The 26,057-nt window shown below is 42.4% G+C and overlaps 1 protein-coding gene across 1 annotated transcript in view; it reads right to left on the reverse strand.

Annotated features, from left to right (window-relative positions):
* Positions 1-1,620: 1,620 nt before the first annotated feature.
* sntb2 (syntrophin, beta 2) overlaps positions 1,621-26,057 on the reverse strand; it is a 34,071-nt gene continuing 9,634 nt past the window's right edge. The window contains exons 2-7 of the mRNA XM_085464780.1: positions 18,726-18,948; positions 13,287-13,497; positions 9,751-9,893; positions 8,256-8,452; positions 5,862-6,052; positions 1,621-4,375 (exon numbers count right to left, since the gene is read on the reverse strand). Coding sequence (XP_085320906.1) covers positions 4,283-4,375; positions 5,862-6,052; positions 8,256-8,452; positions 9,751-9,893; positions 13,287-13,497; positions 18,726-18,948 — 1,058 coding nt within the window. The 3' untranslated portion in view covers positions 1,621-4,282. The remainder of the gene's footprint in view (positions 4,376-5,861; positions 6,053-8,255; positions 8,453-9,750; positions 9,894-13,286; positions 13,498-18,725; positions 18,949-26,057) is intronic.

A 26,057-nucleotide genomic window follows, 5' to 3' on the forward strand; every position in this document is an offset into this window, starting at 1 on the left:
AAGCCTTTCTTTAAAGGCAGGAGTAGTTGGAGAAACACTGCGCTCATGTGAAATCAAGTATTTGGGAACGTTGTAGAGTACCCAACTGAACCATGCGAGAAAAAAAAATTATGGGATAGTTAAATTATGTTTGTGTGTGGTGTGTTTTAATCTGTACATATATTGTGACTGTATTATATAAACCCAGAACACAGCAATATAAAATTGGATTTTGAGTGTAATGTTCACTCACACTCTGATGGATGCATCAGGGGCAACTCGGGCTTCAGTGTCTTACCCAAAGATGCTTTTCAGCAAGCAGCCTGGAGGAGTCAGGAATCGATGCACCGGCCTTCAGTTGATCTTCCACCTGATCCACAGTCATCCCTGACAGACGCACCGAATTATGACCCCCACCAAAAATCTTCCTGACGCTTTTCCTCCACAAACACGTTGAAAGATCTATGGGTACTTCTTTGAGCAGCAATTTTGAAAAATTATAAATAACACATTATAAATAATAAATAAATGATAAAGGAAAAAAAAGTATTGAAAAAAGTACTAAAAGTAATCAGTAACTGTCCAAAAGTCCAGCCAGTCAATGTAATTGTGCCATTCAGACTAACCTGCCACTAATATCTGGATGTCTAGTCAAAGTTCACTAGAATGGAAACAAAAAAAATGTTTATAGCGTGTTTAGTATTAAAAAGGTTCAGTTATCATAAACACAAAGATGCTCTGGTTCATCTGACTGAGCTGTGGGCCACAAGTCACACAGAAAACCACTGAAAAACAACACCTTGGTTTCTGTAACTTACAACAGTTTTATTGGTAGGTATGTACATTTGAGATTACTACATTGTTATCATACATTGTATACCGTCTCTTGGAAGGAAATCTAAAATACTCTGCATATGACAGGTTGTCGCAGCAGCATTTATCCTCGCGACTTTTCAGTTTCATGATTGTGTTGGACGCAAGCTGCCACAGATAATACCTTTGGTTCCACAAACCCCTTCTTTGAAGCGTTGCATAGACAGAACAGCCACGATTTGAGAACAAAGAGAGGAAGGAGATAAAAGGTGTACATTCACAGGTTTAAAAGGGGTTTGACAGGTTAGTGCATCAAGCTCAGAGAGGAACAGGACGGCCTCGAAGCTTCTTAAACTTCACATAATCAGATCAGGTAGGAGCAGTTAGAGTGACAAGAAAGCAAAAGTGTGGTGTAAAAGCGTATCCCTTTCACTACTGCTTCAAATGTTGCAGAAACTGACTTCATGCCAGGCTGAGCATAGCTCAAACTGTAACGTTTTAAGAGAAGCAAAGCTTACTTCAGCTGTAATACAGCCAACATTAACTGTAGCTTGAAAAGGCTTAAATCGCTAAACAGGAAGTGAGTGTACTGTGATGAATTTTCACATTCATTAAAAGAAAAAGAAAAAAGCATCACAAGGACACGATGTCCCAAATGGGACAGAGGTCATTCAGGCGGGTGACTGTGCTCCGTATCAGAGAACCGGGGTTATCTTGTTTTCCTATGTTGCAGTCAGTGCGCACAATGGCACATTGTGTTCTTTTGGACCTCAGACAGAGGCTCTACTGAAGGGTAACTTTAGCTACATGTACCATGAATAAGCTGACAGTGATTAAAATGTGTTTATTACAGTCACGTTGAACTCATTAACCAGCCAACGCAGGCAAAATGAACTGAAGGGGGAAGAAGGGTCAACTTGCATATATTGGGAAAAAAAAAAAAAAAAATCTGGTTCAGTCAGTTAAATATCACGTGCATCACATTGTGTCTGTCAGCACACTGACTACATGAACACCAACACTGCTGCGAGTGACCAATACGACTTACAAGCGCTCATCATTTCTCAACATTTAACACAATTTTAGCACATCGGAGGGATGAACAAGAATGAATGGCTGGCATTCTTTTTCCCTGTGCTAACTTTGCATTATAATCAGTATTGTTGATGTTAAAGGGAACACCTGCTGCTCTTTTCCAACTCGATATTTTTATTCTGGGACTCCACAAGAGTAGCTCTGCTTGATTTACAGTTTAAAAAAAAGATAATTTATCTACTAGACCCTCAGATGAGTCTTGATCTGCTTTAAATGTATAATTTTAGCCACAGGCCCTTAAAAGACACCACCACCCTTTCAGTAAAGGCTAACTTTATTCTGATTGGTTGATTTCTGAAAGGTTGCTGAGGGGGGGGCTTAAGTTTGAGAATCATAACTCTCAATCAAATCTAATCTGGAAAAAAAAAAAAGAGTGGGGAGGACAAACATCTGCAGCAGGTTATAGCAGAAGGTTTCTGTTAGGTGAATATCAAACTAGAGCTTTTTACATGTGTACATATACTCTTTTCTTAACCTTGCATCCTGTTTTTTTTTTTGTTCCTTGAACTCAACCCATGAGTGAGTGAAAATGAAATTTAAATGTGGTCACCACATGTGCACCTGGCTGCTTAACACGAAGTCTGTCAGTCTGATAAACTGGAAATATCGAAATGACGTTTGTCGGCTTTGTTGGTCTTTGGCAGCAGAGTCACAATATTTGTTAAATGAAGAAACTGTTTTTACAGAATGAGTCATTAAGCTGGCTGATTATTTCGAGCAAACAAGGAAGCTGAGGAAGGACTGACACTTTCTATTCTTGGACCCATCATTTCCTCTGTGCTCATTAACTTGACCAAACAGAGTGCCGAACTTTTAGTTTAATAATAATCTGACTTCAAGGCAAAAAATAAAGATTTTCACATAATTTGGCTGAGACTTCAAACTGCTCTCTGCTTTAGGTTCAAACTGGGATCACAGGTTTATGAGACAATAATTCCTAAACTGAGCTGTGCTAGAGGACAAATAAAGAGCTGGAAGCGAGCGCAACAGGTCCACCTAATATGAGAGACTTTTTTTAAACTTCTGTTAAGGTTTAATATTTTTCACTTTGGGTGCTTAAAATGAGAAAAATTCACTGTAGAACTTGTTGGGTAAACTCGGCCATTCATGGTACTCCAGAGGAACACTGATCTTTGAACATTCAATCACCCAGAAATAAGATATTACAACTTTCCTGAATCTGTTTTTTGTTTTTGTTTTAGGAGGTGAGGCAGTTTTAACATTCACTGTCAGTTCACTGTCAGCTCACTGTCATGTGACGCTCCTGTTAAAAGGTATTTGACCACACAAATGCTGATGTGGGCATGGCAACCAGAGAGGTGTAATCACAAGCGAAGCAGAATGAGATGAGACGATGTGGTAGTGTAGGTGTCTGAGTCGCGGGTGGGGGAGGTAACGCACGGTCATGTCATATATAATCGTCATATATAAACATCAGGAAGTCATGCTTTCAGGAGATACACACTAAAAAAATCGTAACATTGTTTACACTATAAGAGTAATACTATTGCTTGTGCATGACTGAAGCGTAAAATTCTCTTATTGTGTGAATTTAAAAAAAAAGGGAACACTATAAAGAGTGTCTCTGACTACAAGTAACAAGGCACAGTTGGTGATCCTGATTACAACAGTAGTTTGGGATAATGTGCTAAAACTATGAGGCACACTATCAAGCCAACGGCAGCGTGCAGCGAGGAAAGACACACTCGTCCGCAGAAATCTTTCACGCGCACAACCTCCGCTCGGGTAACTGCATCACGACTCTAAAGCAGCGTCTTCCTCTCACAAAGACAAACACGCACGCTTTAAAAAGAGCCCAAAATACACCGGAAGGCTGTCGTGGAATGATAGGCAGAGTAAAAACTGGGAGCGTTTACCAATCTGCGCTTGGTCAGTTAAAAAAGCCTTCCTTTAGTTCGATGCACTTCACTAACACGTTTCTTAGAGCGCACAAGTGCTGCAATCTCATAAGCACATCGGCTGCATCAACATCTCATCGGATATTTATAATGAAATATATTTAAAAAGAAAAAGCCCCACAATCACGTGGAATGTTATGAGACTGTTAACTGCTATATATATGTACACACTTTTTGTTTTCTGTGAAAACAGTCTCCCTTCACCTCGTGACTTAAAACAAAGTGCCCCTTCCTTGTACCTCGCCTCGCAACGCAGCTGACCACAAGGGGCCGAGGAGAAGCTGGAAGAGAAGGCACATTTTTGAGACAATCAGACAAAGCACCTCCTTGGGTTAAGGTTCCCCCTGCAGCACCACGCCAGGCCTGACTTCAGCTGTGAGCGGACAAGTTGGAAAAACGAACAAGATATTAAAAAGAAATGAAAACGAGAAAGAAAAAAGAATCCTCTCATCCACGCTGTCAGCATTTGGCAGGCTTCACGTCAGAAGACCCATGCGAGTGAGTTTGGCTGACAGGAAGGAGTGCAGGACGAACACCACTGGCTTTGGACCCGAGTGGAGATCAAACACCTGTAGGGTGGAGGGAGGGAGGAAGTTGAAGAAAAGAAAAATTCAAGATATCCAAGATATTCCCTTATTCAAATGCAGATTATTGTTTTATTTGTTCCTCAACACTTTTATGGAAAATGGAAAATATTCCAGCTTTAATGAAATGGGCTGAATAGAAACAGTTTTCCAGTTAAAAAAATACATTTTAGTATTTTACTGTATAACACTGACCAGAAATATCTTTATTCCTGTTCTACAGATCCCTGACAGGTTGCATTTTACCTTAATTTTATTTCATATTATTTAATTTTACTGATCTTTATTTGCACTTTGACTTGCCTTCTGTGGATGGAAATGTAATTTCTTAATCTAAGGAATGTAGTCCACAATAAATAAATAAAATCGTAATCACAATATGTTACAACCAGTGACAGTATCTCAAAAAGTCTGACATCATAATACAATTGAAAAACAGAATTAACGGCACACTATCCACTACTGCATACTGTGTGGCACAGCTGGAACAGCTATGTGGTGGAGGTTCTTTAGGCATACCAGCTCTCTCAGGCTAGTTGGTAGACGGAAAACTAAAATATGCAAGTGGGCTTCCGGTCAGTTTGACTGCTGTAATGTAAATTACTGTTTGTAATGCACGGGTAAGTGAGCTTTCACATCTTTATGATAAATGAACTGTAATTATTCATGTACCATTAGCTTCAGTTCGCCTTCTTGTTGACATTCTTTTCTCTTTTTTCCCCATAATGAAAAACTCAACATGATTTCGGCTGGTTTAGCGTTTCAACACGCAGACGGTAAAAAAACATTGATGGAGATTCTGTGTTGAAAAAATGAAGCCAGTCCTAAACCTGCATTCTACCTGAAAGCCACCAGATGGCGATAGCAGGGGCTGCAAACACACTTTCAATCCTACTGAAGTCTACGGAAAACAGCAATCTTGCTGAGGACTTTATGGACTCAGTCACGTGCTTTGGGTCATTTTTTTAAACTATTAAATTCAGTTATTTAAATATTGGTCAAAAGTTGGCTAACCACTTGTGATAGACAAGTCATTGGTTGGACCCGCCTGCCTTCTCACCACTGTTCCCTCTAAGCTGAGCGCGTGAGCAATCGTGCACTGCTGACACAGTCTTACTTTAATTCCAATTCAGGCTGGACTTTTTTTTTGTGCACAGCGCAGATTATCTGTGTGGGGAGACTGTGTCAGCACTCAGCGCGCTCAGCTTAGAGGAAACAGTGCTTGTCACAATCAAAACAGCAGAAATGTTGTGGATTTAGAACAGACTTCAGAAACTAACCGGAGACGACATGGCAGCTACGACCATCTCTTATATACACACATGGTATATTTGGTACATAAATATTTCAGCATGACGCAAAAGTTTTAATAAAACTGAGATTTAGGAATATTTTTGACATTCTTAGGTTTAAAAAGATTTTCCACTCACAATACATTCATAAACTGACAAGTTGCTTTACTACAATTTACCATTTCTCCCTCTGGACCTCCGAAGTCAAGGTACAGGTTGCGTATTCCATCATCGGCAGACATTTTAAGCTTCTCGTAGGGGTATCTGTACAGCACAGCCCCCCCGCTCGGGTCGGCTGGCTCCCTCGTCACAGTGAAGCCTTTTTCATAGTGTAGAGTCAGCCTAACTTCCTGTCTGTTCAATGTGCAACCTAGCGGAGAGGGCGACAGGGGAAAGCGCTCAAGAAAAACTAGTGCACAGGTGAGTCACAGGGAGAAGTGTAACAGTGCCGATGTGCAGAGGCTGGTTCTGGAAAACGTTGGGCTGAAACTAAAATGTTTTTCATTCTATTATTACTTTCCCAGTTTCTCAATTATGTGAAGTTTTCTAAAACTAAACAGTTCTATGTTCAAATGAATTTTTTTCATTAAACTTTTCAAAACACAACAAATCAAAAAGTTTAATGCAGTAAAATATTTAAGGAAAACACAAAGAGTGATAAACAACTGAAACTGATTTGTTTACACATAAATGAACATCGAGCTTTTGTATCAAACTGAGTATGAAGTCAGATTTATTATTGTAACAAATCCACTCTTACAATAACAGTGCTGATTAACAGTTGCAGTCCAAAGACAAGTTTGTGTTTTATATAAAAATCCAGGCAGCCTGCCGCAACGTGACCGTGAGGTCATCTGATCTGAAAGCATTTCCATGCGCATTACTGTAACCTGAATGGCCCAAATGTTTCCGCACAACTGTGTGTTTGTGTAGCAGCGGGACAGGGAAGGAGAATAGGAAAAAAAAAAGGCTGAGGCTTTCCAGTGCTGTTCCGGCAGCCAACTATTGTTCTGCACAGAGTGGAAACATTCCCCTTTGCTGCCTCCCATTTCTGCCTTTCCTACACAGAGCTGCTCTTTCTGAGCGATGGCACACTGTTGTGAGTCAGCTGCTGTCAGAAGCTTCCTGTCACAGTCCAAAGTACACAGGCCTATAGACAGGAAATATTTTATCTCTTTATTCTATTGCTCTTCTTCAAGTGGCATAGACTGTTTAGTTCACTGACTAATATTTCTTGATTTCCACTTAACATTTACTTGGAAGGAGGTAAAGGTGAACCCACATCCTCTGGTTCAAGGTCTGCTTACAACACGCTTCTGCTAACATGTGTGTACCAACACAGAGCACACACATCGAAACACGTACACATGCCACAGTGACGTAATCCACTGTGTTTGTACAGAATAATAAAGTGCCTCCTGTGGGCACAAAACCATCAACCTATTGTAAACTTGGAATAAGATACACTGTCAGAAAAGACCCAGGTGACTTGGGTCACCTGGGTCTTTTCACGTGTGTTGTAATTAAATGTTCTTTTTTTTTGGTACTGGTTTTATTTTGTTGTATTTATCCGCGAGACGGTCCGTGAAAATATTGTCAGACATAAACCGCTCCGTAGCACAAAAAATGTTGGCGACTGCTGGTCTGGACCACACTACTAAGTTTTGCTCTTTCAAATGAGCCACAGTGCTCAAAGGGGCACAATTGTTGTTTCTCATTTTGTTTTTGTACTCAGGAAAAATGCTGCTGTGTTCAGACACCAAATACTAAAGAATAAATCAAAATAGCAAAGAGAAATTAAAAATGCATGCCATGAAAGAGTTCGGGTTTTAGGAGGTTAAGAACGCAGAGGTTTTGGTCCATATGACATGACTGTGTCACGACAGCATGACATGTGGAGGTCACGATCCAGTTGATCAGCAGTTTCTCTCCCTCTTCTCCAGTCTGATGCTCAGTTTGAGCTTCAGCAGGTCTTGGCCATATCCACATGTCAAAAAGCTGTGATGTACACTTGTACCTAACAAAGTGGCCTATGATTTTTTTTTATAACCATTTAGGCTGACCGTGCGGTAAATGAATCAGAAAGCCAAACTAATTTTATATTATCAATAGAGTATTTTCAAGAGACTATTGTGATTGTATTATATTGCCACCTGTTACAGCAGTGCGTCACCTGTTATTCATCAGCCATTGCTGCTAGCAGAGTTAGCATTTAAAGCTGCAGATACTGCTAGCACACCTGACCTCAGATACCCCTGTCAGTACTTTATCGTGTGGGCGTCTCTTTCTGCTACATGCTAAGATGGTGGCTGCAGGTTCACACTTATCTTAATGCCAGTTATGACGACACATTTAGGTTTCCATGAAGCACTTAATTCAGCTGCACCTGAAACTGTGAGCTAATTATTTAAAATAGCAAGTGGATGTTAAGAAAAACAAAACAGGCAATCATTCAGACCCTAAAACTGTTATGCTCACAGTTGGTGTGGGCCACAGCTTGTGAGTTTTGCTTGATGTGTTTTCAGCTTTGCTCATGATCTCCAAACTAAAGACTATAAATGACACCCACTCACCAATGGAGACTTCTTTGATGATCTCAGCGGCCGTGTGCGTCCCCTGCACGAGGGCTCGCGTCCATGATGACAGATCCCAGTGGGTCTCCACTCGGAAGATGTGGGACTCGATGCCCCGGCCCGTTCCAGTCCGAGTGGCAAACACCAGGTCTGAACCCTGGGCGGGAGAACTGCGGGCGCTGCCTGAGTGAACCAGTCTGGGGAGACATGACGATACAGGCAAAGAGAACATTATTGAAGGAAGAAAGACAGAGGAGGGTTCATTTTACTTCCCCATAACCCAAACTACATATTTAATGATTCTCCAACTCATCCCTGTGCTATATACTTCTTCTTCTGGTCAACATGTGGAAACCACAATATCTGTAATGTTGCAAGAGCATGCAAAAATCTTCAGCTTGTCTCCCAACATGTCAGGCCTGTGTTTGTCCGTTTAACCCAACTAAATGCAGCATTAACGTCATTACGTTGCAGTTCCTGATTATAAAGAAAAAAGGCACAATGTATTCTGCTGTAATTGCAATCAAAGATAATTCTGCTTTCTTCCAACCTGCCGTTCTTCCAGTTAACATATCTATGATGTTTCTGTGGGTCACTGCCCCCTCCCATCGGTAGAGATTTGGAAAAGATTAGTTGCTGCTGTTGAGAGGAGTTCCTTTGATGCCGGCAACTAGAAATTTCCAGGTACTTACCACAAAAATTACAGCTCGTCAGCAGTTCCAGGAAAGTTTCTTTTGACACTCAGCTGATCTGCTGTTGAATATTTACTCACGCTCAGGCTCAAAGGCCAACAGTTCTCATTTTTAGCAAAAGCAGAAACATCTGCACAATGAAAGTGAAAATGAAACCCACTTTACGAATACAAATGTAATAACAAACAGAATGTAAGGACCTTTAACCTCCTAAGACCCGAAGTCTTTCACGGCATGCACTTTCAATTTCTCTTTGCTATTTGGGCTGATTAGGACCTGATGAAGGTAAAAACCTGATTTTTACCTGATTTTTGTTTCTAAAAAAAAAAAAAAAAAAAAATCCACACGTGTGGACATTCGTTTTAAATTTCGATAGAACAGTGGCAGTATAACATCCTCGTAAGTGGACATCAGGCCGTTGTAGAGCAAAATTTGGTGCTTTGGTCTAGACAACCCAAAATGTGATGTCCCCATATGTGGACGCCAGGTCCTCGGAGGTTAAATATCATAAATGTTTCTGTTCAGCAGCCAGACTCTTTTCAAAAACAATTTTTTTTAAACCAATTTTACCAAAATCGTATGATAACAAAGGTTTATTTATTATATATAATACATTACAGAGCATATATATACTTATTACTGTCAATGGCATAAAGCTCTTTTTAAGGATTTAAGACTTTTAAAAACCTGAAACATCTGATAAAATATGACAAAGAAAAAAATGTCACAAAACTAAAAATCTGAAAGCAGAGCTGTCAGTAAAGATGTGAATAAAGACTGAATGTAACTGCTGGTGTGTTTACCTGGTGGCGAGCAGCGGGTGTGTGAGCACAGGCATGGACCAGGACTCTCGGCTCCACGGCACCGATTCAAATAGCAGGATGTCCTTCTCGGTCAGCGCCATGACCACTGGTCTAAACTGCTGGCGTCCACCTTCTAGCTGGACCTGAAGAAGAACGTTGAGTACTGCTTAAGAAACCTGGCCTTGATCACACAGTTTTAGCGAACTATAGGCCTATTTCCAAGCTGCCTTTAGTCTCCAAGGTTTTAGAGAAAATTGTTTTTAGTCAACTGAAAGATTTTCTAGATGAAAATGGAATCTTTGAGGTTTTTCAATCAGGTTTTAAAACCCTTCACAGCACAGAATCTGCATTATTAAGGGTTTTGAATGACATCCTTCTGGCATGTGATTCTGGTAACCATGTTGTTCTTGTCTTGCTTGAGCTAACTGCTGCCTTTGACACCGTAGACCACAATATTCTAATTTCTCGATTACATGATGTAGTGGATATTGGTGGCACTGCACTTAATTGGTTTAGGTCTTATTTGTCAGATAGAACTTTCTCTGTCAGCCTTCTCGGTTATGAACCGTCTTCTGCTCCTCTGTCATGCGGCGTCCCACAGGGCTCAATTTTAGGGCCACTGCTCTTTTCACTGTATCCATTGTCTCTGGGTTCTATCCTTAGAAGGCATCGGATCTCATTTCATTGTTATGCCGATGACTGCCAAATTTATTTGCCACTAAAGCACAGGGATGGCATCTCCATAAAACCTCTCTTGACATGCCTAGATGACATTAAAGCTTGGTTGGCTCTAAACTTTTTAAATTTTAATGAAAAGAAAACAGAGCTGTTGGTGTTTGGACCCAGTGGTCCCTGTGAGTCCTCCTCTGTTGTTTTAGGACCCCTGGAAGTCTATTTTAAACCTGTTGTTACTGACCTTGGTTTTAAGTTGGACAGTGATTTTAAATTGGACAACCTAATCAGAGCAGTGGTGAAGTCCAGTTTTTATCATTTAAGGCGACTGGCAAGAGTAAAATCTTTTCTTTCGAGGCAGCACCTTGAAACAGTGATCCATGCTTTTATTTCTTCCCGCCTGGACTACTGTAACTCACTTTATGTGGGGGTCAGTCAGTCGTTGCTCTCACGTCTGCAGCTGGTTCAACAGGAACTCGAAAAAGAGAGCGTATAACCCCCGTGCTAGCCTCTCTGCACTGGCTGCCTGTGTCTTTTAGAGTTAATTTTAAAATTCTTATGTTTGTTTTTAAATGCCTTCACAGTCTTGCCCCGCCTTACCTCTCTGAGCTTCTTCATCCCCACATACCCTGTCGGTCTCTCAGGTCAGCTGACCAGCTGCTCCTGGAGGTACCGAGATCCAGGAGGAAGCTCAGAGGGGACGGGGCCTTCTCTATTGTGGCTCCAAAATTATGGAATAATTTGCCCATTCACGTTAGAGAGGCCCCTTCACTGTCCACTTTTAAATCACGTCTTAAAACCCACTTTTATTCCTTGGCTTTTAACCTCAGTGAGACTTAGTTTCTTTTTTTAATGCAGTAGTTATTTAATTAATGATTTCACTCTTCTTTTATTTGGTTTTTATTTATATCTCATGTAATTTTATTTTACAGTTCCAATGTACAGCACTTTGTGTCAGCTGTGGTTGTTTTAAAGTGCTTTATAAATAAAGTTGATGATGATGATGATGAGTAGAGATGGTAGAGCCGACATTTTTTGTTTTTCACTTCCACTGACTTTTCTCCAATCCTGCTGTTTACACAGGTATGGGTGAACAGATTATAAAACAAAGCAGGCTTTGGTTGATAAATTTTAATCATGTTAATTATGAAGGGAGAAAAGGTTTCATGATGCTTCTGTAGATAAAAATCTGGCCAATTAGATCAATTACACCAGTCAGGGTTCAAATCAGGAACCTCTTGCTGTGAGGCAACAGTGCTACAGCCATTACATCACCGTGCTGCCGTAGAGTATAACAGGGGGTGTAGTCTGACAGGATATGGATGCTGTGGTGCAGTTTGCTAATGTAATGATGTAGTTTTTACAGAGTACAGGTGTAGCAGAGGAGTTAATCAGGTCATCGTGACAACCTGACCTGATTTTTCTTCTAGCTACGTGGTAAAAATAGGGCAATGTGTTCATCCGAGTCATTACTGCGAGACTGGAGTTTTTTCAGTGAAAAGCAGCAACACTAAAACACAGAGTGTGTCTGCGGTGCAGAGGTGGGCTCTGCAGGATATAACGTAACAAGGGAAACTTCTATCTGTGCTTCCTGTTCCAGCCTGGTCAAAATATACAGAACTAGACACTTCAAAGTGAAGTCACTGTTCCTGTGTGCGATAAAAGTATAGCCCTGCTTTCAGAGGCCACGTGGAGAGGTTAGGACTGAGGCTAATATGCTTCACATACAGAAGTGCCAGCCTCCACGTCTGAGCGTCAGGTTTGTTTAGTGACATACGAGCAACAAAGAAAACCACAGATGCAATTTCCTCTTGAGGGCAGCTTGTGCTTCAACTCTATTCATCAGTACTAATAATACCCTGGATTTCCACTTTCTACCATGTAGACATACTGATGATGAATACAAAAATATTTCAGTTAGATTGGCTTCCTGTTAATTCCAGAATTTAAATTACATTTTTGATCCTTGCATAAAAAGTCCTGAACGCTCTTAAAGACTTCACAGCATAATGTTACCCCTGTGGAGCACTTTGCTTTCAGGATGCAGGCTTATTTGGAATTTCTAGAGTTTCTAAACATAGAGTAGGAGGCAGAGCCTTCAGCTATTAGGTACCTCTTCTGAGGACCCAGCTCTCAATTTGGATTTAGGAGACAGGCACCCTCTCTGGATGATTTCTTTTTGGATAAATCTTCTAGTTTGGACTGGTTCTTGTCACTCTGAACGACCCCTTCAGCTATGCTAGCATAGTTTCCCACTGCAGGGGGACTTCCCATCATGCAATGAGCACCTCTTCTTCCTTACATGCCTCTATTGTCTACCCTCTCATGCAGTCTGTGTTTTGCGCATTCATTGTATGTTCTTCTGTTTTTTTATAAGTGCATTTACTTACAATACAAAGTGCGTAGAGGTGGATCTGTGTTTACACTGGGTCTCCTTAAGCTTTGATGCAATTTTGCTGCTGGATACAAAAATATCCCAGGAAAACTAAGGCTCGGGTGACAGTGTATTTTTTTTCCCCCAACACAGTGGCCTTTGGTAGCTTTTCACAGGTACCTAAAAGGTGGGTGGTGAAACAGTTGGGGTAACTATGGAAATTCTGCCCTGTTAAAGAGCCATGCTGCTGCACATCGGGCAAAAAGAGAGGGTGATAGAAAGTGAAAGTAAAGCCTCAGTAGAGACAGAGCAAGAGAGGGTTCAAAACAAACAGTTCATCCATTAAGCAACAAAACCTGGCAACGAAAACTTTTTCTCCGCTTGTCTTCCAGCTCAAAGTCATCTGGTCATGTGTGTCGTTGTTTTGGGGCTTTTTGGTCTTTTTTTAATGTAGTAACTCATGTACAGTACAGCACGCAGGTAAAAATACCTGTTCAGCCAGCCAGCCGATGTGTTTGAGATGGGGGTGTGTGGAGGCTGAGGTCGAGGCCCCCAGGTAGGCGCTGATGTGAGCCAAGGTCTGTGGCAGCAGGGCGGCAATGTTGGTGTGGATGGCAGTGAACCAGGTGTTGGCGGTGGGGCCGTCTTTACATCGCAGCACCACCGTGTGCTGGCCGTCTGGGGAATGGAGCTCTAACAGTCTGGATGAGAGAAAAGGGAATCATCAACTAGATCAGACTTCAATAATTATGATAACGATTAAAGGTCACTTTCTTTAAAATTACCTAACAATGAGCCGTAAAAGAATAGTGCAGTTTGGAAATGGAGGAAGTGATGGTAGCCACTAAAACCAAGTACCTTCTAGTGGGTTATTCATGATGAAGTTAAATCTAATTTCCTCAGTAAATAATCATTTAACTGCTGCATGCTGCAGTTTAGAGCTTTTAACTGCAGCTGGCATTCCTTAGTTTTGTGTTTCAAGCTGATGATTCAGAAATCCAGCTCACTCCTCGCTATAAAATTCCACCCACTCAGCAGTTATATTCACAAACACGCTTCGATCGATTCCCGCAGACTCGATTTGCAAAAGGGCGACTCACTGTTTATCTGAGCAACAATTAGGATTTGCATCATCTTTATGGAAACTAACTGTTAAAACTCAGATTATAATTCTTCCCCCTGTATGTTTGCCTGCTAAGACCTTTGTGGCAGGAATAGTTCAAACTTAAAAAACAGCGTTGAACAGAATCATAATGTGGCTGAAGGTGACAGATCAGCAGGAATCCCAGAGAATGAGTGCATCTCAATGCCATCCCCCATTGGTTGGGCACTTTCTTATAGCCTGCCCACCGTTGCTGCACAGCTGCACATGTGCAAGCTGCTTTGCAATGCACCTCCGCCTCAGTTCCTCCTTTTCATACCTAATCAAGGGGATGTCTGTTTTTGCTTTGTTCTCGCTGTTCTGTTTGTGCTGCCACCAAATATAAATGACAGATGAAGATAACAGTCCTCTTTGGAAGATATCGCTTGTGAATTTGACTTTTTTTTTTAATGCTTTATTAACTTATTTTGGTGACTCCGTTTAGTGAAAGGTGATACTACATTAACCTCTAAAATCCTTTTGTAATCAATCAGCTATCATTGCTGTATCATTGCTAATACCCTTTAGTATTTGGTAACAGGTGCATATACCTCAGTGCCTCTCTTGTGTGCCATTTCCTCAGACCTGTCTGTCCTTCTGAAATATCAAACTAATCAAATGGACGCAGCACTCATTGTGTTACGCTTTGGAGCTGTAGTGGTAGAGCTTTATAGAACTGCTACGATAACATCAGTGTGAGTGACTCAGTGTGGTTTTACTTTGGCAGTTTTCAGATCTCACTCTGACCTGGTGACGCGGCCAAGAAGGCTCATTGTGTTTCAAATTTCTCCCAAGTGTCTGTTATCCAAACAGCCAGACGTTTTTCATTCGCCCTGCAGATTTGCAGCTGTAACCGGCTGAATCTGGGCATGTTTTTTAAGGTGCAATTTTTAAACTATAACCCACCGGCTTAAAGGGAATAGGCCTTTTCTGCAGGTGCTGCTTTACTTGGACATTTTCCACCATTCTCCTATTTATTGCGCGATAAACACAGAGAAACATTTGTACTTCTGCATTCTTTCTTGGACAATTAGGTGAGTCCATTACTTGATTTGTCACTTTTTATTTCGCTAATTTTATGGAATTAAACTCTGGTAATAATTATTATTGTAATTGCTGAACAGCACCGGGGAAGAGTCTCTCCTCAGTTTTTGTTGCGTTGCACTAGAGAGACACGGGAGATTCTCATCAGCATGAATAGTGAATGCAGCGACACAGAGAACTGGCACTATACGGTGGATGCTAAGTCATGCAGAACAAACAGCCAGTGTGCAAGTCTTGTTCCCATGTCCGAGAACTTTCTGAACTAACGAGCTATCCCAGAGCCCGCGCTGAAGTAGCTGCACACTGCAGGACGCCTACCCATATATAATGACAACTTCATCCCCAAGTGTTGCTGTCAAACAGTTGGGCAGCCATAATTGGCCCATCAAAGACTAAATTCTGGACTTTTAACTCATTAATTTTACAGCTTTTCTTTTTTTTTTTTTTTTTTTGCCTGTCCCGTTTGGCTCTTTTGCCATCAGAATTGTTGTCTAAAGGCAAAGAAAGATGCCCAATGGATTTACTTTACCAAATTGACCATCCCAGCCTTGCCGTAATGGTCCATTTGATTCACCTTTTATTGTTTATTTTATTTTCACTTACTGAACATGGGACAGACTTGACTGGGGGAAAGAAGGGGAGAAAGAAAGAGGGAAAGAGAAACAGCTGAGAAGAGGGACGGGGGAGAAGGGCAAAAGACAAAAACCAACAGAACGGGCAGAGAAAAAAAATGCATATATCGATCACCTGGATCACCTGCTGAGAAAGAAAAAAGAAAGCAAGCAGAAGAGAACAAGAGTAATAGAATAAACAACATCACAATGATATATGGGAATATGACAGTAAATACTAAATGTTAAACATTATTGTGCAGCACATAAGATCAACAGAACACAGTGTGCTTTGAGGTAGGAGCCAAAAAGGGTGTAGTTTGTGGGTGTGATCACCCGTGTGTACACCTGTGAGCATGGACGCGCTTGTTTTTTGTTTTTTAAAAGGTTCCTTCATGTAATAATCTGCTAGAGGGTGTGGGGGGGCCACAGCCCCGTCCTCCAGGGCGTGAAGCAGGTGTGGAGGAGATCAAAACTCCAGACATCCAGAGGCCCCCAGAACACAAGAGACCAAGGAAGACCAACAGAGGGGCAGCTGCGCCACTGTCCCAGAAAGAGCTGAGGAGAGTCCCAGATGAGGGCTCACTCAGCAGCCGCGGAGCAGAAGCCAGGGGGAGTTGCAGTGACGCGCCCGTGAGCTCCGCCGGCAGCCAGCTGCGCCTGAGTGACCGAGCCCCAGGCCGAGAGGCCGGGGGCACCCCACCTCCGAAGTGGCCCGAGCGAGCCCCAGGCTCCAGGCCCCGATAAGCGGCCGCCAAGGAGTGAGCCGGTGTGTACCTGGACGCCCATCCCCGGACACAAAGAACCACCAACGCACCGATGTCTGAGGGGGTCCGCCACTGGCAGGGGAAGTGGTGGTAGGGGGAGATAGGCCTCCAAACCTTGGAGGGCCTGAGATGTCCCCAGAGAGGTGGCACCTGACACCCAACCTGACATATAGACACAGACATACAGGCACACACAGATACAAACATCCATTCCCACCCTCATGCTCTCATATGCACTTACTCCACACTCAACCAACGTGGAGACAGACATAAAGAGACGTTGTACACACGATCACACTCCCCAAGCGTACTCTACAAACCGGGTCTAGGTGCCCTCGCCCCTGGAGGGGGGAACTGCACCCAGACCCAGGTGGTGTTTCCCTTTTCCCTGCGGTGGGGGGAGGCAGACCGCCCCGACTCCGCAGCAGCAGGAAGGCTCCACACTCCAGACCGCAGTCGGACGGCCAACTCCTCCTCCTAGCCCCCCTGCTCCAGCAGGTCGCAGAGAACGGGGGTGAGAGAAGACTCCAAACCTCCCTCCACCCGCTCATTGTAGTGTTGATGCATGTGTGTTCTAAGGTGCATTTAAAACCCAGGAGGGCATGGAGCTACCTGCCAGAGAGCAGCAGGTAAGCGCATAGTCCCTCCTGCTAGCCCTCAATGTCTACGTGTATTTAAAATTGAGAGGTGGGCAACGATGCCAGGGGTGAGGTGTACACCCTGATGGTACTTTGGACTCCGTGTATCGTGCCCACCCCCAAGATCCTATATGTATGTGTAATGAGAGTGTGAGTAATGTGAATGTCTAAGTTGTGGGATAAAATTGAGGCAGAGGCAGCCAGAAGGGGACAGAGGGGGGGGTAGCCTCCTCTGCACCCTGGTGACATACCCCTACTCCAAGGCCCTGCATGTGTGGGTGGTTGTGGTGGAGCGGGAAGAGGGAGGCAGCTGGAGATGGGGAGGGAAGGAAGGGAGGGGCAAGTGACCCCTCCCTGGGGCCAGCTCCCCCGCTGACCCCAGTAGGCACCCCCATACTCCGCGACCCGCCAGGGAAAGGGGGCCCAGGCCCATCCAGACCGGGGCCCAGTGCAGCAGCGCCCCCCGGCCCCACAGAGCCCGGGACAGTCCACCCAACCCCACCACAGAGAAAACTGCACCCACCCCACCATCCACTCATCTTCCAGACTACATAAGACAGTAAACGCCCAGGCTGAGATCTTCCTCCACCTCTCCTGTATCTCCCCCTCCTGCAGAGAGAGTTCCTGAGGAGAGGAAAGCTCCTGCAAGATGTGACAATCTCCCCCACCAGTTGAAGAGCCCCCCAGGTGGCTCGACGCACCGGCGGCACCCTGCTCCAGGGCTGGGCCCCCATGCACCCACCCGCCCACAACCCCGGCAAAACACCAACCAGGACCCAAGCCCCCGAGGCCCGGTCCGGGTCCCAGCCCAGAGACGGAGCGCCCCCAGAACCTCACGCCCATCCCGGACCCACCCAGGGGCAGCCAGGCTACCAGGTCAGTAACCCACGTCCGTCAGCACAGACCCTCCCCTATTTTACAGCTTTTCTTACTGATAAGACCTCCCCCATTGCCAACCATACTTTATGTGAATTAAATAAAACGGTTTATAATTACAGGACAGCTATCAGAACTAATTCTGAAATTTTACACATGTATTTCTTACAATTCAGTAGATACAGTAAAGAGTGTCAGGGGTGGGGCACTGCATGCACGCATATATTGGCGGCTTCTAGTTTTTAAACTTGCCCAACCTGACTCAACAATGGCCTTATTACATGGAACAGCCCTGTGTTAGGATTAGCTCAGCCAAAACTGCAGCAAATCCATAGTTAGAACTTTTCTTCACTTTTCACTTTCCTTCTATTTGCAAACAGAGTAGAAAGCATTCGGAGACGCACGGAGCAGGTGGATGGAGGCCGCTGTGCTGAGAGCTGAGCTCCTTCTATAACCATCTAAAGGAAATGCCCTCTGTTTGACATTAACCAGGCCCAGGAGCACAACAAAGAAAAACAGAACTTGTTGGCCAGTGTTGGGAGCATTCTGTATATACACAGGTCTCCTTATTTGAAACTTTGGCCATGTTTGGTGAAAGCATTCGCCGCTGTTGATATATATCTGAACAGTGGTGAATCCTTTCGCTAAATATATGACAAAAACTAAGGAAAAGCATTGCAGGCCCACTTAAATATTCACAAAGACACAGGAGTGTGTCTGTCGTGCTTTTTATCTCTTTATAAAACAAACATTCCAATCTAATGAACAGAGGTTAGGCACTGAAAACGATTACACACCCAACCACACCCAACCTCCCACATACACAGGTATTTCCCTCACACACACACACACCTGTTCTCCAGGTCTGGCATGGTGAGGTTTCTGCAGATGAAGCACATCTTCAGACTGATGACCTTTCTGTCTTTGGATGAAGAGGAGCTGCTGCTGTGTTTGGGCGACCCTGAGTCATCGCTGCCGCTGTAGCTGGGTGACTGTGGGCGGACGCCGTCCCACGGCAGGTCAGCCACCAGGGATGGCTTCTTGAACAGTGGAGAAACCTCACGGATGTACTTCACTGTGGAGTAACAATAGAAGAAGCACATCAACCAATGAGGTTGTTTTTATTTTGCGTAGTTGTTATATTTTTTTTACCCTTTTATTACATTATTTCAGCATATTTATATTTTTATGTTATCTAAGGTAGATTTAATTATGCTTTAAGTTTTATTTACTTATATTTTATTTATTTCATCTTGATCTTAGTGCAAACTGTGGCACCATTAATCAAGAGAAAATCAAATATATGAGATGGACATTTACCCCTTCTTTTTCATCATCGAATAAACCAATCATGTTGCTGTTTTTGAGAAGCTGAATGTAAAATAAGCTAAAATAAGACAGATGCTTGGTTGCGATATTTGGAGTGGCCATCTTTAACCCAAACCATAAGGAATCTCTGGGATGTTTTCTGAAAGAAGTCAGCTTTTAACCTGCTTCTGAAAACACGCGTGGAGAGCACTTCTTTCAGCCTCAGGTTTGGTCCTGTATTTATCCAACCTGATATCCAACCTGATGTTTTGAACATAATAACATCATATTTTGGCCGAGAACCCAGAGGCCGTCTTTATTCTTTAAAGTGGTCTCCTGCGTGAAATTATCTTAGAAAAACAGGACCTGACTCGGCCGTACGGCTTCGAGGTCAGCTGTTTGTAATAAAAATCACTTTTGCTCCGATGTGATGGATTCACTTTCCAAATTTGGACTTTTGCCGCCTTCTCACCCCCACCTTGCCTTCACTTATTCTTCTTCATCCGTTTTATCCTCCTGTGCGAATGAACACTACATTTGCTCCGTGTTCAGTCCTGTGCATGCTCTCGTAGTCCATTTGTGTGCAAAATAAGTGAGTATGGGAGCTAAAAGAGAGAGTCTGGAGTGTATGTTGGACAATGAGTCGGTCTGCTCTGCATGAAACCTGAGACGAGGCTCTCGGGAGGTGAGGTCATTCTTGAATGTAGACCAGGATATTAGGATTGTGAAGGTATGCATGCGCAAGAGAGACCTACAATGGTTCAAGAGAATGTGAATCCAATGGCTCAAAATTATGAACTGAGGTATGAATAAATATTCATGACAGCTTTAATACTTGAACAGTACACACTGACAGTGAGAAGCTGGTAAACCTATTTAGCAATCATCTAAGAAAGGCATCCAAAGATTTAAGCTTTATAAATGAGTCAGATTTTTAGGAAATGTAAAGAGTAATCAGCTGACTTGGTTATCTAAAAGTATAAACTGTTGATGGGCTTAAAGATATGGGTTGTTAAAAATTTAAATTTAAAAGAAACTGAAAGAGAAAACGAGCAGCAAAAACTGCATGACAGATATTTAAATAAGCTGGCTAAAAAATGGATGTGGCAGCTGAAATTCAAATAAAAGCATTTAAATGTTGAAGAATAAACACAAAAGACCTTAAATAATAAGTTATACAGTTTGACTGCAGATTAAAAAGCAATACATGACTGAAATTTATGGATGCATTATGAAAAAGTTAAAAGTAATGAATAAGTACTTAAAATGTTCAAGAAAAAGCTAAAGCTGTGTATAAATAATCATTAAAGTTGTCGTTTCAGTTGTTCTCGACGTCTGGCTAAAATGTCCAGCTTCTCTCACTGCTATTGCAAACTAAATAAATACATAAATAAATAAAATGACAACACAGATATGATCTTACAGTGTCAGTGAAACTGCATGTTTCAGAGTGGTGGGGTACCGGAAGCTTGAAGGTGGAAAACCACTAGAGTGCCTGTGTGTGACCCTGAATCACTCAGTGAGATACAGATTGACTGATATGTAGGTGCAAAGCATGCTGCACGGTGACTGTGTACATTACACGTATGAGTCAGAGGGAAGGGTGGAGTGGGGAGTAATGCTAAGGCAAGAGCAAAGACCAGCCATCCTAACCACACCACCCACACCAACACGGTCTGGGGCCATTTCTGCAAACCTAAGTGGTTTGGACTAAGTAGGAGAGTGTGAAAGCATTCCTGAATGCCAGTGTTTATGTGTGAGAGTTCTAGAGAAATGCATGTCTCTGCTGCAAAGCCCCACTCTCACACTAATAATCAGATTTGGTGCAGAGATGTTCAGCCAAGATATTTTCCGTCAGCAGACCCTGGTCTCTTTGTGGTTCTGCATGTTTATATCTCTGCATGTGAACATCTCACTGTGGATCACCGGGCTGTGATTGTCTGTGTGAACGTCTCTGTTTCCTAACAGCAGCTTTCTTTCTTGAACTGTAGACAGCGACAGAAAGCATGCAAGCTGTGGAAATTGGCTTTTTTTTTGGGTGCTGCTACCGCAGTCATTTGGTAGCCTCTTCTCATCCACATCAAACAGAGCCAGTGCAGAAGGTTTGATCATCTAACCCCGATGTCTCCTGGAATCGTCCCAGGTGAAGCGTTTCAGGCATATCCAATAGAGAAAAGGCTCCAGGACATACCAGAGAGATCATGTCTCAGCCCAGAAGAGCTGGAGGTGCTGGATCTCTGTTTAGACTGCAGCCACCATGAATCAGGCTCAGATAATCAACAGAGAATGAACCGGTGGACACTACCTAATCAACAAACAGCAAATATTCACGTCCAGCTCCATCGATCTCTGTGACGGGAGGAGGAAAATCTTATAAGCCAAAGTCCCATCTCATCAATTAAATGGTGCTGCTTCTTCCTGCCAATGGAACTTGCAAAGTCACCAAAGAGCTTTTCATCCTGAACAGGCAGAATATCTTCAACTGTCCGAGTCAGTCATGTCAACTCAGCCTACCTGAACTGCAGGCTACACGTTGACCAGACGAGACCAGAACAAGTCGAGACCAGAGCATCTCAAGTGTCCTTCAGATCAGTTCATTTCATTTATCAATATTTGTTTAAGGTACTGTGGACCAGTAGAGACCATTTTCCCTGTCAGTAATAAAAAAATCTTGCTCTTGGCTCTTTAAACAAACAAAGAAAATGGGGGACATGAAAGCAAATGTTTCCTTTGCAATATCAGAGTGTTTCACAATGATGTCAGCTCTGTGTTAAAGGGTTCATCTTTATCTTCTTTATGCATGAGAACCAGCAAGGTTCACGTAATAGATCTGTACACATTTTTCCTTTTCTTGAACTTCTAAATATTGATCTTTTCAGTGGATTTAAGGTGTCTGATGGCCAGCTTCTGCAAATCAGATACATTTTCCCTTATTAATTATTTTTTTGAGTTTTTATTTGTTTTCATGAACAACAAACAATAACAATTACTGACATCCTTGGTAAAAATCAGTGTATTATACAGTCAGTATGATATGAGGCTTGTAGTCTAAAGCCCTTTGAGTGTCCGGTAAGATTAGAAAAAGACTAAATAAATGCTAATGCATAACATTAGGATAGCTGAAGCCCAGTGCATTGTTCTGTCTTAAGCACAGCTTAAAAACAAAACGACAACAACAAAAAACCCCATCAGAATCATTTTAGATCCACAGTGTGTAATCTGCTTGAGGTCTCCATTTTAAAAATCTGACCAGATTCTCATTGGTGTGTCTGCCCTCCTGTTCTCCTAGCCTGTCCCTGCAGCTTGATAAAACTTCCATGAAATATAGACCTTTAATTTAAGCCACGCAGTGCATAGAGCAGCTGTGCCCGGTGGATTCCTGGGGTAACGACTGAAGAACTTAGTGACATATGCCATATAAATATTACATCTGTATATGTATGTGGCATTCCCATTCAGCAACGAATGATGTTGCTGATGGTGCGTAAGCAGAGGCCTGGCGGACCGCTGGGTTTGTAATAGCTGGCACACACCCTGAAACCCGAACTCTCTACCCACAGGAACCTCAAACAAAGATGGCAACAGCTACGGCCAAAATGTTTAGAAGACCTAAATTACACCGAAGCTGAAAAGAGACTAAAATTTCTCAAATGACCAAAAATCCAAAACTAAATCAGGGGCCAAAAGTCATACTTGAAGATAGTCCACTCTGACAGACTTCTTGTGTTGGGCATGGATCATTGGCCGTAACAGGACAGGGTAGGATGGGATAGGATAACCAATGTTTTCAGGAATTTAACAATTTTTTATATTGGAATAAACTTGAGAGTATCTGATACACTCTCAGACAGAAAAAAGGATCAAAATTATAGCAATGCAACTGAGATAGAACTATTATAATTCTCTTATGAACTAACAGATATAATAACAAGGTTGAAAAGTCCAGCCATACTTATGTTTCAGCTGCAACAAACCACTATATAGATAATAATAATAATTTGTCTTAATTAATCTGTACTTTTGTTTAATCCAAAAAAAAGAGACATTAAGCCCCACATATCTTTCCAGAACCCAATCCAACATCCTTAAAATGCTGGTTTTGACCAACCATCTCTCCCAAAGCCGGAGATATTCAGTTAAGCAGCAAATTCCCAAAATAGTTGTGGTTTAATTCTGTTTTGACTAATGGTTGCAGCTCTAATCTCCATGCACTTTTGAAATTAAAAAGAAAAACATGCAAATATTAAGGGACGAATAGATGACGATGGAATAGACCTGAAATGCTGATCTCCATCTCCATTGTGTGTAATTAAGTTGTTGTCCGGCTGCAGTGAAGCTTGTGAATGCTCTGTTGTGTAATACATTGGCACTGTGGGCCACTGTACATCTGCTTCTATTCAGTTTTCCTTGTGTGTGTGTGTGTTTTTGGCCGAAATGAAAGGCCTTGCAGTGGCTGCACTCTTTGATGTAGCCATCATCGCTGGTTGTGGTCTCTCTTTAAAGCTGAGATGCCACAAACAAGCTTTACCTCTTGTGCAGTTTCCAGCTGCTGCGATGTCACCACATTGTTACTCTTGGCTGTAGCCTACTGGCAGATACATATTTCTCTGAACTACTAATTATGCAATCCACTATACAGCTGAACATGAGGCATGACAGCAGATTCAGAGATCTTTTGAGAGCTTTCTGCAGCACACTGTGTATGTGGAAGCTCGTGCATTACAAGTCCTGATAATGTTGTGTTGTAAATTATGGTGCTTTTAACAGGTCACTGCAATATGCGCGCGTGAACCACCTCTGCAAGTCCAGTTACAAAATATTAAGATGGTGACTGCAAAAACACTCAGCTCGAACCTTCTGTGACTTCACTAACCGATGGGTGATGTCAGCCTGGCTACCTCCACCCCTTATATAGAGTCCATGGCCAAGACCAATTAAAGACCAGCAACTCCTAAATCAACGTTCCAAGTCAAGACCACCTAGTACAAACTCTTGGCGGAGACAGGTGGGTTTTCCAAGTATCTGTTATAGATTGGTTAAAAAGATTTTCCCCTCCTTCCGTTTTTCTGCCAGAAATAATCACTCTTCCTCTTCACAGTCTGCAACTTTGTGATAAAACACTGTCTTCCTTTTCTATCGTGGCAGGCAGATTCAGTGCTGTCTGCCTCTGCTTCGGTGCTGTTGGATGAACTCATTAGTTCTGTAGACCTGTTGCTCAGCTCCACTTCTGCTTTTAATTAGGCCTATGCACAGAGGACTCTCGCCTCTGTTCATGTATCGGTGCGTCTGTATGTTTCTACACTAACGTGTGTGAAGGAAATTCCCCGGAGATGCCGACCAACATCCCCGTGAGTCTGGCTCATCTGCCTCTCTTCATACCTCACTGCCTGCAAGGAAAGAGGATGCACGGGAAAAAATAACATGTAGAAGAGAAAGAGTCTGACTCGACACATATTTGGTTGTGGCAATAGTTGTGGTACAAAGCTACCAGAGAACTACTCTTCTTTACCACACACACACACACACACAGAAGTAATCATCTCATGGTATGGCTGAAATAATAGCTTACAGAGCAGCAAGTCACTCAGTCAGACCCCAGCCTCTGGATTTTCCCCCCAAACTGCCCAGAAATTCTCCTGTGTTTTGGCCAGCAAACCTCTCCACACTCGCTTTTGTCTCACTCACTCTTACTCTCTAAACTCCGCTGCTAAGTTGCCTTTCTGTATGTCCTGTTTTCCTCAGTCTTTCTCAATCTTATTCTTCTTTCCACACATCTTTCACAGTCCCACCTCTAGTTTTTCACCCTCTCTCTCTCAATTTCTTCCCTCGAGTGTTTCTGCCAGAAACATAATGAGAACAATGTGTCAGAAAGCAGATCCAACAAAGAGTGTGCGCACACGCGTGTTTCTGTGTACGATGTTCTCGTGCAGTCATGTCTCCAGAACACACAGCTGCAGTTACACTAACATGTATGAATAATTCTATTTTTTAACTAGTTGCTGATGGTTATGTACAAAGGGTTAAAAGAACAAGTCAATACCAACAAGATTGTAGCTAAATCTACGGTCAAGTCCAGAGTCAAAAAACAAGTCAAGAGCAAGTATTCTTTCAAAGCATCAAAAACTCAACAGTATGAAGTCAAGTTGTATATTCAGAGTACAATCCAAGTTTAAAAATCAAGCTAAGAACCAGTAAGCTCCAAGTCAACTCCCACTACAAAAGTGCCAAAACTTCAGCTAATACGAAAGAGTGCCACGTCAAGTAACAGTTAAAACCAACAGTTCAAAGAGCCATTCAAACCTATGATCAAACCAAAAGTTAAATAAAGTGAAGTCAAGACCAACAGGTCACAAGTTTAGTCCTTGGGGAACTATAAAGCCCAAATCACATCGCGAATTTAGTCCAAAAACTCCAAGTCAGGCTCAAAATACCCAAAGTCAGGACCAACAAATCGCCCCAAGTAAAATATAAAAAAAAAAAACAGAGTCATGATGAGCGAGTTCCAAAATGTAATATCAACAAAGTCCCAAAAGTGCTGATGTCCTACTCACATTCTTGCCAATGAAAGAGTCAAACTCATAATAAATGTTATAGTAGAAAAATATTTTATATCATAAATCATTTGAATTAGTGTTTATTTTAAACATTTGAGTCTTTGATTTCAATTTGCCATTTCCACAGTGATGATAGGTACTGCTTTAACATTTAAGGTTGCCTTTAGCTATTGGAGGCAATGCTGTCAGTACACAGCAATCATTTATGCTAATGCTGGATTTACAGCATTTTTCTTTTAAAGCAGTGTTATCCATCACGTGATTCGCAGGATATTTAACACACTGGATTATCCCAAAATACATTCCATTAAGGCATTTTATC

This window comes from Copadichromis virginalis, linkage group LG7 (genome assembly GCF_057382275.1).
Source record: "Copadichromis virginalis isolate Kocher_CV1m ecotype Utaka linkage group LG7, C_Virginalis_male_GT1.1, whole genome shotgun sequence".
NCBI classification, from domain to species: domain Eukaryota; kingdom Metazoa; phylum Chordata; class Actinopteri; order Cichliformes; family Cichlidae; genus Copadichromis; species Copadichromis virginalis.